Here is a 13,805-nt window from a genome sequence, read left to right on the forward strand (position 1 = left end):
AGAAACACTTGTGTACAGGCGCACGCAGTTATAAATTTCATCAATATACCTGCTTATGCCAGCTAAGTTTTCTATGTTTGTTCACGGTGTATACAGTTATGGCGCAACAATACCAGTCTGAGAGATCAGGTTTTGAGACTCCATTTGTTTGTCTCAAAAGGTCTGCCATTTTCTTTTTGTGTGTGTTTAAGTGTAGTGTAAGGAAGGTGATATCAAACAGTGAAGACAGAAACAAGTGATCACAGGTCAAGGGTAAAACGCCTATATAAACCTAACTCTGAAGATGGGAGCAGGCTACGACCATCAAACAATAGTGGAGTCTGCCAAAATAAAAGGGCCTGTACTAATAAACCTATTGCCAATCCTTACTTCTAAATTCAAAATGGTCTGGGATAACAATGTATGCAAAAGAAAGGTGTTCAAGAAATATGTCAGGATAGTTGAGCAGTTAGCTTCCCTTCCCCATGTTTTCAGCATGGGGCATGGAGGCACGTGCAGACTTATTTCATGATTCCTGCCCCTCATGTCCTCAGCCCTCCAAGATGTCAGGCTGGAGCCAGGCCACGATCACCTACATGGCCCTCAAGGGCCTCTCCACCCCTCCAAAGACCCACTTGGAGTCAGACTTGGCGCTTGTGGCACCAGACTCACTCACCCCCATAGGATAACATTGGGGATTGGACTTGTAGTGCATTGATGGGGACAAGATGGATGCCCCCACATATTTCGGTTCCCAGAACTGCATGTGCGGTCTAGTCTTCTGGTTGTGGTTCAGTCCAGAGACACCTGGGATACCCAGAGACTATTTAAGCCACACCCAGGCTGAGAAACATGCTTTGCGTTTTCTGCATCTGCAGCGTGACACTCACCGTGTTCGGATCAGTCTCCAGTAGGCCTGCATCTTTCTTCTGCGCTCAGCTCCTGCAAGAACAAGACCACCGTTAGGAACAGCCTTACCTTGCGGCGCTTCTGCCCATCATTCATCGCTTCTTCTGTTCTGCGGGCATCTTCGGCGGTGTCATTCCCATCCCGGCACGCCGCTTCCTAAGGAAAAGGGAAAAGAACAGGAAAAAGGCATTAGTAAGCATTCTGCAATCTTTGCTTATTTTTAAATATTGTACGAACTTCAAACGCTTACCTGAATCCCAGCGGCTCTGGGGGAACTCTGTCTCCGGAACTTCTCATCCATCTGCAAGAGGGAAAAGACACTCCAGGTTAGCGTGGAAACATCTAGAGGCGCCGCATACCGCGCTTACCCACCGCATTTGTTCTTCATAACCGGCATCCACGCTGAAAACGTCGCTGCACCTAAAAGACACAGAAAAAGAACTCAGTTCAATGCAAATACGAAAGGGGTGCATCGAGCATCGCGCTCTCACTCACCTTCAGTGCTACTCATCTCAGCAGCACGCCGCCATCCCCGGACGCCGGCCATCATCTAAGGAAGGAAAGGAACGAAGTTAGAGAACTGTTCAAAAGACTCATTATACTTACCTGTCGGACTCTTGCCAATGAAGTAACTAGGCAGCAACGAGCCTGCATCAATCAACGTGCCCCTGCGCTGAAAGCAGGACGGAGAGCACACTATCCAAGAAAACAAGGCCCAGTCTCCAGTTGAATAGCCTCCAGGGAAGGGTTTGAGGTCGTAAGAGGTCAGAACAGGCTGAGTAACGTCCCTGTGGATACCAGGTGAGCGTTACACTTAGCACACACTCTAGCTTCTTGGCCACGACGTAACAGTTCAACGCATAGGCATCAGGTCCTTCAGACAAAGTCTCTCTCACAATGACAGTCTCTTGTTGCAGAGGGCCTGATGTAACCAACAAAACACAAAAGTTCCTTTCCTTTTTCGGGGTTTCCGCTTTCAGCACTTCAATACTGGTCTGTCTCCTTCAGGCTCGGACCACGAGTGGCCCTTCTCGTTCGGGCTGAGACCCCTTTTCTACAATGTTCACAATTTGGTCTCCTTCATTCGGGCTCGGACCATGGATCCCCCCTCGTTCATGCCCAGATCCCTTTTGATAGCAGAATCGAAGACTTTCGAATGTGTGATGGGTTTTGCTTAAACTGTCGCAGGACCACTTCGATTCATTTCACACAATTTACACTTCACATCAATCTTCTACGTTTGTTTCTTTTGCCAGCATATACCGTACAGAGACCTTCCACTGAGCACATTCACGGTGCCGGACCATTCTGTCGACGGTATTGTATCGTTCTTTCTAATGTTCAAATATTCACCAGCAATTTAGCTTCACTCGCGTCTTTTATCAGAAGCGTTTAACAATGTTTGTTCCATCGCTCGTTTTACAATGTTGCCACTTGCAACATTGACTTCAACAGAGACCCGTCTGGCATCGGTCTGCCAAACTCACCGGTTGTGTTGTTCTCTGTCGCTTCTTTGGTCTTGGAGCCAAGGTCGATACCACTGCATCTGTTGCTCCTCCCCGCCTTGGTCAGTTACGCTGGAGGACCCTCTGTATCTCCGACACACAATGGAGGCCTCTTCAGGCGGATTTCCTGGTCTTACGTTTTCTGCCTTGAAGGTTTTTTGAAAATAACGGCTTCTTGCCAAAAAGGTCACGGGTGTTGCCCCTCTCACAAACCTCTCGTGTCTGGCCGTCTTTCTCCCCTCGTTCAACCGCCAAGTTGGAAAAGCTGTAACTTTGTGTTTTTTGCCTCGCTCAGAGTGTGTTCTCATGCATTGCCTTTTCTTCTGTGTGGGGAAGTGTAATAGAAATCAGGTGTGAGTGATTGTCGATAAGTGCCTCACATCGCCTGACCATATGATTGGGATATGTCAGGTACATGGCTCGGGTGTGAATCTGTTTTCTCCCTGAACAAGCGGTCTGTGTAAAAAGTCTGAGGGTAGAGTTTCTAAATATCCCCTTGGGTAGGATGGGGTAAAGGAATTGCAGAAAAGAGAGGGATACCGCGTCTCACCAGCCAGTTTTGCACTCCCTGAGGACCTCTCACGCAGGTGATCCTCCCACACTGGTCCACCCCCAGGAACTGGATCCAAAGGCGACGACCATGTCCTGGCCACCTAAATGACAGATCCCCAGGGACTAAGGGCTGAGATACCTTCTGGTTTCTCACAGTAGTCTATCATTTGGTGTGTGGGTAGACTGCAGCTACCCTAGGAGGTATTGACTTGGGTTCACAGGAAGTCAGTAATTATTTTACATTCTGCTGATTTTTATGTTCAAAGGGGCACTGTACTTGTCATTCTGTGATCTAAACAGTGTATGTATTCTGATAAGGTATTGCCTTGTAAAAACAGAACTGTGCATATGTTACTGTCGGGAAATTTGTGAGCGCATCTACAGTTTACGTAAAACACTGTATCATACATGCCAAGACTCCCGATATTTTTGTGAAAAATACTGCTATTTTTCACGTTCTCCCGCCTAAAATAATTATTTCCCCAATGCATTCCTATGGGGAAATTCTTGTCTCCCAATGTATGCTGTATAAACAATGTTAATGTGCAGGCAAGGGGATCTGCTGCCAACAAATGGAGGTATTACACTCTGCATTTATCTAAATGTTAAGGATAAGGGATTGTATTTAAAGTGATGGGTTTAGGTTTACCCACACCTTGGTCTACTCAGGGTGCTAATGGAAAATGAAAATAAAGCTCTAGTGTTTGAACTCACTAATATATATTTATTCTCCAAGGCATCTGGGCCATTCCGGTTATGTAAGTAGGCGCTATATTTGTTTATGGTAGTAACAAGCTCCTGGTGCCGTGGTCATGAAGTAATGAATGAAATGGGGTGCAACAGAGGTCATAAGTGTATTATTTACTCCTCCACTTTTCTGAGCTTTGCCGAGGTAGTGCTATTATATTCATTTATTTAATATAAAGCTACCCTCCTGGGCTGACAACTTAATTGGTGTGCTTTGATCATTCAACACAGACCGAATGTACAACCTGTTTCACAGATGTTGAGACCATTGTAAAGTCTGTTTTCACAGGTAAAGGGGAGCTGGGACTAGCCCTATATTTCTCCCCAGTGGAGGCACTTAAGCTCATTGTAGATGTCTATGGTTGAGGGTTCCTGTCCTATTATAACCCCCAGATCCACAGCTCGCGCATGTGTGCGGTAAGGTGTATGTGCCCATGCTCAGGCTCATCCTCAGGTTGCCCTTTCATTACAAATCAAGGGCATTAAAACCTTACAACAGTACTATGAGTTGTGGTCTTTGGGTCCACTGGGGATAGTCCTTTATCACATGTTGAAAAATCATGTTTTAAGAGATTTTTGAAACTTGAGAATTGTTGGGCATACCATGCTAATACCGGGAACGGGTTCCAGAGGGTGTGTGCGACAAGCTAAGGATTTGTAGCGGTCCCTCTCTTTATTGTTGCTTGCCTTACCATTGATCTTCATTGCCTGTACTAGGCCTTGCACTCCTTCTGCAACCAGTTCTTCCTGGCCTACTTGTTCACAAACCCACTCTTGTTTGGGGGCGTCTTGCGCTCCCCTCCTAGATGGTTGCCTCTCCTGCTATACTTGTGGATTCCAAAAAGAACTCACCTGGCTTTTCCCTCTTACTGCAGGAGGAGTTTGGTATTTGCCCCAAATAAGAAACAAGTTGGGCAAAAAGCTTTATTCCTTATTTTCCTTGATTTTATTTTGTATATGTGTGTGACTAATTGTACTTTGTTACCAGTCCACCTGCTAATATTCTCTTAATGGTAAAGCCTGACTACTCTTGTTTCGTTACCCATTGAGAGAATGTGGTCTAACTTAGTGGGCACCCTGCCCTCCCATTAAGGACAATCCTCTTTAAACCCTTCACCAGAGTACTCTGGAAAAACATCCTTAACAGTGCAGTACATTTGTGCGTGGTTACTGGTCCAGTTGCTTGTTTCACTGTATTTGGATACCTGCAGTTCTTGGTTTCGATGAGGCTTCATAGGCATTTTCCGATTCATGGCTTGTGATCCCTTGTTGGGATGTCTATGTTATGGTGTTATCCAAGGCACACCTTAGTGACCTTTGTTGCCTGCTCTGTTGAGTAAGCATTACCACAAAATTCCTACTTATGTATTCTTGTTTATTCTTGCTTATTCTTGCTTATGGCTATCCAAGGCCCCTACGTTCACTGACAAATGGGTTGGACATCTGGTTCATGTTGGTGATTAGGAGTTTCTGTTCAAGTTGAAGTGTGTTATCCTGAACACGTTTAGAAGCTAAAAGGTTGCCTGACCTTGGCCGATATATGAAGTAATGGAAATATATTACGTATTTGCCCACACAGTTTGGTGGGAGATTGCGTTGTTGCATGGGTGTAGATGAGGGTATGTGCTGTGTGGATGTGAAGTTCATGATAATTGGACACACATGGTGTGAAAGTCCCAGTTCACATACTTGATGTCAGGTGTGGTATGAAATAGAGTACAATCTATGCCTTTGGATGTTTGCCTTTCCGGATGTCAGTGATCACAGTGAAAAAGTAATTTGCCCAGTTGGTCTTTGATCCCACCCTCTATTTATCTTTCAGTGACATTTCGAGCATTGAAACTTAATATGCATTTTTGTAGCGTTGGAGCAAATTCAAAAGCATTCTTAATTGGAATTTCTTTTCCTGCCCTTTTCAGGATATCGTTTTGCCATCCTGGACATTCCGCTGCTCTTTGAGACCAACAAACTGACACGATTCATGAAACACACAATTCTAGTTTATTGGTACGTAAAAGAAAAGAACATCCTGTAGTTCAGTGGAAAATGGTGAGCTGAGGGGATTGAATACATTTTCAGAGATCATTCTGAATATTGAACATGTTGGCTTCTTTCCTGAGGGGTTCGGCTGCTTTGTGCATTCTTTGTAACCCTCTCATAGGTAATTAATCAAATGTAATCTATGTTTTGAAACCATTTTGTGATCCTGAAAGGACACACAGCTCTTTCAAATCTCATGGAAAGCCCCCTTATAAGGGCATTCTACTAAATATATTACTTGCTAATTCCAACAAATGTTTATGGCAAAAGAAGCATGTGAGAGAATGAGTCTGGAAACAGTTGATCCATTTTATCAATACCTTTCCCATAATAGAATGATAGTTGATGGATTTGGATGGCATGATGCCTCAGTAGAAAGATCGATGAGCTGCCATATGCCTGCTGCCTTTACCTATAGTTAATAATAACGAGAGGCATTTATCTTCTTATGACCATACAAGGACCTACTTGAAATGTGCTTGTTGAGTGTCAACTAGAATTAGCACCAATTGTGTCACTCTTGCAAAAATGTCTACTAGAGATGATGCTTTCAAAAGTAAAATCCAGTATAAATTGGACATCGGTCTAAACTGCAGTATGCCTTCCCCTCTAGATCAAATCTCTTCTACAAAAGACTATAAAGATTGCATATGTGTACACTTAGGCCACATCTTACCTGGCAGTGTTCTTCCCAATGGGAGGCTGAGGAGATAAAGGCAATGAAGATTAGACATTCTTCATTTGCCATTGGAGGTGATCCTTCCAGCGAGAAACTATTGTCTGACACATTTGTTTATTTATTTGCCAGGTTTTACAAAGCACAGATCAATATATTCAATAGGATAATTGAGTTTCAATCCATGATTACCCGTTTGGCCAATATTTAGTGATCTTTGACAAACAATGTCATCTGTCTGTCCCTCAGTGTACATGTTTTCTAAAATTGGAGTGCTTGGAAACAGACTGAACACCAGAATTAGACATCATCCAAATAATTGGTGCAGTGATTCAGGTTCATTTATGCTACTGTTGTGATCTGTTGCATTATCTGATTATTGTGTCTAATATGTTTTGTATTCTGATCTTAAAGTTGTTGGCCTATTTATTCTGGTAATACAAATGTACATAAACTAAACTAAGCTTAAATGCAGAAGTTACCTCTCACACTCACGTACTTAATAGTTTTAGAACCTGGCACTTTAATTCAGAAAGAGTCATCCATTCTTCCCTTGTTACAATAACAGTGATAATTTCAACTAGACTTCGGTGATTTAATGGTTATGAAACCTGAGCTTCAGGGCAGTGTATGATGTGACAAGGATTTAATTTGAATCAAAGAATATATCAACATCATGTCCTACTTCTCTTGGATCTGAAGCCCTGAAGTCCTTTTAATATCAACATTAGCCTCCAGTGTAGCTTAAGAATGCTAATTACCAATATCAAAAATATTACCTGGTCAATGCCAAGTGTTATAGAGTTGCCAAACGGGCAGCGGATTAGGCTTTCTCCATTCCACATTCCTTGTGCAAAATAGATATGTCTGAATTTGTTTTGATTGCTCTTTCCCTTCTCACACAGTGATCCCCAGAGCCAGCTCGCCCGCTTGATGAAGCGGAATAACCTATCCCATCCTGATGCAGAGGCTCGCATCTTTTCCCAGCTACCCCTGGATGAGAAACGCAGGCTTGCTGATCATGTGATCGACAACTCCGGGGACAGGGAAAGAACTCGCCAGCAAGTCTTGGAGCTCCATGCACGTCTCGATAGCTCCATGGATTACATCCCCATTCGCATGGTTGCCATTGCCACATTAACAGGGATTAGTGGATTGGCCTATTTATTGCTGAGACATTTTATATTTTAATTCCTCAAGAAATAACATGTTTTGCATATGAGATCGACAATATACTTCCTTATGCTGCTAAGTGTATTCCTTTGCAAGCTGAACTTGAAATTGCTGTGCTGAACTTGAAATTGCTGTGAACAGACATGCACAAGGTGCTCCCCGCAGGTAGCATTGTTTTTATTTTGTTTTTTACATACATTTAATGAAGGACATAATTTAACAGTTTAGTGATTAAGCGAACACTGGACTCCTGGGGTGGAGTAAATAGAAAATTGTCACTATGTGACACAAAACAGGAAATCATTTTAAGACTGTATTGACCACATTTTGTATACTTTTTTTTACAGCATCTACTAAATATGACGTAATTCTGAATTCAAACATTTTGTGTTATATCAAAGGTCTGTTTTTAAAGGCCAAAAGGCACTTCACTTATTCCATTGTGCCGAAAAATATGTTCCCTAAAGTGTTCAATTTCTGGTATGCGCCATGTTAATTCTATTGCCTTTGAACTGATTGATTGAATGGGTAACTGAGACTAGAAATGAATGCACCCCACATAGTGACAGTACTAAAATAGTGCAATCGTTTTCCAATTACAGAGGAATATGTAAAACCTCAATTCAGCCATTTTCTCCATTACCTTCTTACTGCCTGACAAAACAAATTAAGCATGGGAAGTTAGTTAACATATACATATAGCTATACTCATGTAACAATAAAATACAGATTTTTGTGTATATATATATATATATATCTTTTGAAATGGTGTGGAAGGAGGAGACTCGCACACAGATGGCATGATTATTGGTAGAGACCCTTATTAAATAAATGAGGATTTGAAGAATACCTTCCTGTCCCTAATACTAAGAGGGGTTTTCCTGCCTCAAAATAATATTCTAAGGGGTCCGTCAGGATAGTCCAAAGAAATATTTCAACCATTGTGTCAAAAACCTATTTCCAACTCTCACGCTAAGAACTCAAACTAATGTGAAAAGGAGATCTTCTTTAGCCTCAAAGTTCTTTTCCAAGTCGCAAAATAAAGTTTCAAAATGGTGCAAGAAACAAACTTCAAAAAGGAAGAACAACCTTACTCTTCAGGTTAACGCACCCTCCGAATGTCCAACAAGGGGCTTCCTTTTAGTGTTCCAAAAATGTCCCCAAAACAACAACAGGGGGGGTTTGCTTCCCTTTCCCCTGGTTTCCTCTCCGTATATTTCACAGTCAACCTGGCTCTCGCTCAGTGGCGTAGCACAACATTTGCCCTCCACCCCCTGCAAGCCTTGCTGAGGGCCCCCCATGCTCAGCAACAAATCACAGATCGTGCCACACTCTGGGCTCACCAAGACTACCACCCCAACTGCCAAAATCAGCTCCTCGACCCAGAATTACCTCCACATCCCGCTTCCTCGTCCCACTACTTACCTATGAGGCACCTTGCCCCATAGGAAAGTACTGGGAGGAGGAAGAATGAGATTAGGAGTAATGAAGATTACAGGTAACTAAGCCAGGCATTACATCCATGTCCCTCTGCCTCATCCCAATACTTTTGTATGAGGCAACATGCCTCATACCCAAGTACTGGGACGAGGAAGAGTAAGGCTAGGAGTAATGAAGATTGCCAATGAGTAGCCCAGGATTTAAACACAAGCACAAACCTGGGCAGGGATATTGAGGACACACTATGGGCTCAAATATTTAGGCAGGCTCACCACTCAACTACATTGCTTCAATATAGACACCAAGCCCTGAAACTGTCGCATAGGTGGCATTACCCCCCAGTGACGATAACTCGGGTGAGGGAGGGATACGACCCGCACTGTTGGAAATGTCATTGTCAAAAAGGGGATTAGATACACATGTGGTGTAGTTGTTCCAGGGTGCAGGCATATTGGAGGGAGGTCCTGTCTTGGATAAAGGGGGTGGATTCGATCCAAAGGGACCTTTCCCCATGGTTCGTTCTCTTTGGTGTGAAAACGGAGGGGGAGCCTGAAGTAGAACAGGGCCATATGCTTCATATTTTGTTGGTCGCAGAAAAATGTTGCCTGTCCCGATTGTGGAAAAGCTTGCGAATGCCGGTGGAGAAAGAGTGGACATGGAGTACTTAACCCACCTCTTAGCTGAGTCCAGATATAATATTGAGGGCGTATGGCCCCCATTCTTTGAGAAATATGGATGGTTGGACTAGCGGGGTTGAGGAATAGAGTGGGGTGGAACGGACAGAGGAAGTCTGTGTACCGGGGAATGAGACTGATGGACTTGTTACCCAAGTGGGGGATTCGGGGTAGGGAGCTCATTCGCCCTGTGTTCTAGCGTACCCAGATGAAGTACCCGGAGTTAAAGAGGAAGTATCACTAGGTGTCCAGCTTTTGGTGGAGTTGAGTTTGAAGATTCATGGCAGGGACGGGTGCGGGGGAGGAAGGCTGTTTTAAGGTGGGGGTTAAAGAGTAATGCATAACTGCTATGTTGTGGTGTTATAACCGAAATGCCAATAAAATGTGATTTTCAAAACACAAGCACACACCATTACCTCCACCACCCTCTTCCTTGTCCGAGTACTTACCTATGAGGCACCTTGCCTCATAGGTAAGTACTGGGATGAGGAAGAGTGGGATTAGGAGTAATGAAGACTACAGGTAGCCAAGCCAGGCATTCCATCCACGTCCCTCTACCTCTTCCCAGTACTTGTGTATGAAGCAACAGGCCGCATACATAAGTACTGTGCCGGGGAAGACTAGGACTAGGAGACATGAAGATTGCCAGTAAGTAATCAGAGCATTCACCATACGCTCACACATGCACACCCAGTCAACCATACATTTATATGTGCATCCTTTCACCATACACTAACACACGCACACCCAGTCAGCCACCCATACATCATGCACTCAATCATATACACTTACATGCACGCACACACATTTACACAAAATACATTTTCTTACCTTTGATCCAGGACAGGGAACGAGACCTCTATTGCAGCAGATATGTTTGTTCCTGTCATGGAGCTGGAGGCCTCAATGTCACAGTGTGAGGGGGGACCCCTATGATTACAAAAATAATTTGTTTATTTTTGAGGTCACTGACTTTATAAAGAATTTTTTTCCAGTACAGTCCTGTAACGGAAATCATTTATTTTTGAAGTCATAGGGCTTCACCCACCCCGTGACATGGAAGTCTCCGAACTGGAAGTCTCCATGTCATGGGGCGGGGGTACAGGGTGCCTATGGCTTCAAAAATAAATTGTTTCTTTTTAAAGTCCTTCTGCCTTCATAAAGGAATTATTTCCCATACAGGACTGGATCGCAAATCATTTCTTTATGAAGAAAGTTACTTCAAAAATAAACTTTTCCTTTTTGAAGAGCGAGGTACCCTCCACCCGCTCCTAGGACGTATGGCAGTGAGGCCTCCTCTACGTCATTGCTCTTGCTTCTTCAGGTACTGGGACTATGAAGATTATGTTCTATACCACGTCTCCAAGGATAATGTCCTGTTTCCTCTGCCTTCTCCTTGGTTTCACAGCCAACCTCGTACACTATCCTGCTAGGTACTCTGATTATGAAGAGTGCTTTGACTCTCTCTTTATATGTGAGTGAGGAATGAGTCCCAGGCTTCACCTTTTCTGTGCTTTCAATTGTGGTTTTCTCGCTTTGCTACTGCTTCGTTGGTCACAGCCAACCTGGTATACTATCCTGCCAGGTACTGTGATTATGAAGATCTTGTTGGAGGCATTGATTAGATTTGTGGGTGCTGATCCTAGACTCACACTTGGTTCCCTCCAATTATGTCCACCTGATACACTAGCCTGCCAGGTACTGTGACTATGAAGATCTCGTTGGAGGCCTTGATTATTTTTGCCAGTGCGGGTCTCAGACTTACCTTTGTAGTCCTCCCTTCTCCTAGCCATCCCGCCAACCTTCCCGGTCTCCCTAACCTCTCTGGAGAGCTTACCGGTGGTCTTCAGTTGTGTGTGGGTTCTTCGGGGCCTCTCAGCTTTCCTCCGCGGCTTACAGGGATTGCGGCTGTTCCGCGCTGACTCCCATCCGCTGAGTTGCGCATCTCTGCTCCTCCATGCGCTCCAGGCTTCTTGTCTGGCTGGAGGCTCAGGCTTCTGCTTCTCTTGGGTGTCCCTCTGCAACAGATGTTTTGGGGGTGCCTCTACCAGCGGGTAAGCATCCCGCTCCTAATACTGTCCACATCTCATCTCCTCTACTGCTGCCGGGATTCGACTCTCCTGCTTCCTCCTGAAAGGGTCTCTCCCTTCACCAAGTCCATCTTCCCTCTTTATGTTCCGTTCCGATTTGCTCGACACAAATTGACTAGTATGTTTGTACTGGTTCAGTGGAGTATTCCACTTTACTCAGCACTTCTTCCTCGTCCCAGTATTGTAGTCATCCTGTACACAATGTTCTTCCTCGTCTCAGTGTTACTTGGGGAAGTGACGTTGTCTATTCTGCATACATACATGGAAGTATGTGGGGCTATTATGTCCTTTGCGGGATAACATGGTGAGGGAGGTTGGGGTGTTGAGTTATACTGCGGTTTTCTCACGGACTCATCCCTCATCCAATATGGGTTTTCCCACCCCTTGAGGTCCACTCGCTGAGTTCCACCCCCAGGGGGACTATCGGGTAGCAGCCTCACCTTCCTGGCCTCATGGGAAGAGGCGTCCCCCATAGTAGCAGTGTTGATATCCTGGGATTTGTCACAATATATATTGGCAATCCATACTTGTAAGTTCCACCAATAATTGGTGTTATCATGAAGCTTTTCCTCCAAATCTTTATGCTAGACTTCACACCAAAATCTGAGCAATACAAAAGTTCTAATATTTGTGGTATGGTGTAATCCTTATACTACATTTATTTTTCAAAGTGTGACTCTTAACAAAATGTATAGTATTAGATCTTCTCTATACATTGTACTACTTTGGCCTGTTTTTCTTATTTTAAATCTAAGTGGTGATTTCAGTAGTTTTAAATAACACATATTCACCAAAAATATCAGCAAAAGACACAGGAGGTCATTTTGCAAAACCTTTCAAATTGCATGGAGGGGACCAAATACTTTCACACTTATGTGCAATTTATGTCATTTGCAGTATGAACTTTAAAAAGTAGTAAACATGGGTCAACTTAACTTTACATCTTTTTGCACTTCATAATGCAAGTTGTTTAAATGTTTCATTCCATTTACTCATGGCAGGCAGCTTCTACAATGGATTCTGTGGAAGTCGCCTGCTTGTAGCAGGTATAAAAAGCAGATGGATTCCATAGGAGTCCAATGCATTATTTCCAGCATCGAAATCAGATGCTGGTGGTAACGCTTGCAGATTTGTGTTTTGTGTGGCGATGAGGATGGGGTGCCAGATTCAGTCATTCCACTCTGTGCCCCACCCCCCACAACCATCATACAAATCAAAGAAAATCTGGTTGTTTAATAAGCACGAGTTAAAGTTTTATGGATGACTTTTATGCATGCTTTTTACAGTTGCGAGAATTACCTCAATTGTTTTTCAAAAATGGAAATAAATTGACACGTAGTCACTGATGTGGTGGTTGCAAACAGTTACAAGACACAAATAGCCTGTCCAAAACAGGCGCTGTAGTAAAACACTATTATTGCAATAGCCTCTGTATTGTTGATCATTTCTGATGTTTGATTCACTTGCTATCTCTTCCATTCTAGAGCACATGCACTTAATAACATGTACATTAAGTAAAATAGCTAAACTAATTTTGTGTCTGAATTTTAATAAAACAAAATCTCCTATTTGCATTAGAGTGTGCAATTTAGTCTAAAAGATGTTTCTCAATTGTGCTTTATATGTCTGGCTTTAGAGAGCTGTATCCTTTGTTCAATAACTTTGTAACAGAAGAAAAATGCACGAGGCTTCCATGGAATGCTTATTTCCTTAGTTTTCCTTGGTCTGTCCTAACTACCAACTTGTTAATTGAATATGAAGCCATTTTATGTTGCTAGTTCTCCAGCCCATTGCCATCGGTGGTAGGTGTGTGCAACAGATTGGTTTAAGAGTGACTTTTGCTGAGTTACTCTGTCCTGAGTGAATTGCTACTTTCTTCAACTGGTTCTGCTTGCTCTCTTTTGCTCTATTAGTTGCTTTTCCTGGTAAACGGCTCTCGTTTGGCTGTTGCTGCTGCCTCCTCCCTAGGCTTGTCTTGCAGTTGCGTTCTTAGAATCTCTTCAACATTTTTTGAAGAAGT

General features: G+C 43.5%; 1 protein-coding gene across 2 annotated transcripts in view; it reads left to right on the plus strand.

Annotated features, from left to right (window-relative positions):
• The window catches only part of DCAKD (dephospho-CoA kinase domain containing), a 196,688-nt gene extending 183,329 nt beyond the window's left edge, over window positions 1-13,359 (plus strand). For both annotated transcript variants that reach the window (XM_069634239.1, XM_069634240.1), the window contains exons 4-5: window positions 5,612-5,699; window positions 7,314-13,359. In XM_069634239.1, the coding sequence (XP_069490340.1) occupies window positions 5,612-5,699; window positions 7,314-7,599 (374 nt within the window). In that variant the 3' untranslated portion in view covers window positions 7,600-13,359. The remainder of the gene's footprint in view (window positions 1-5,611; window positions 5,700-7,313) is intronic.
• Window positions 13,360-13,805: the final 446 nt, after the last annotated feature.

Source organism: Ambystoma mexicanum, chromosome 13 (genome assembly GCF_040938575.1).
Source record: "Ambystoma mexicanum isolate Mex_15411 chromosome 13, UKY_AmexF1_1, whole genome shotgun sequence".
NCBI classification, from domain to species: domain Eukaryota; kingdom Metazoa; phylum Chordata; class Amphibia; order Caudata; family Ambystomatidae; genus Ambystoma; species Ambystoma mexicanum.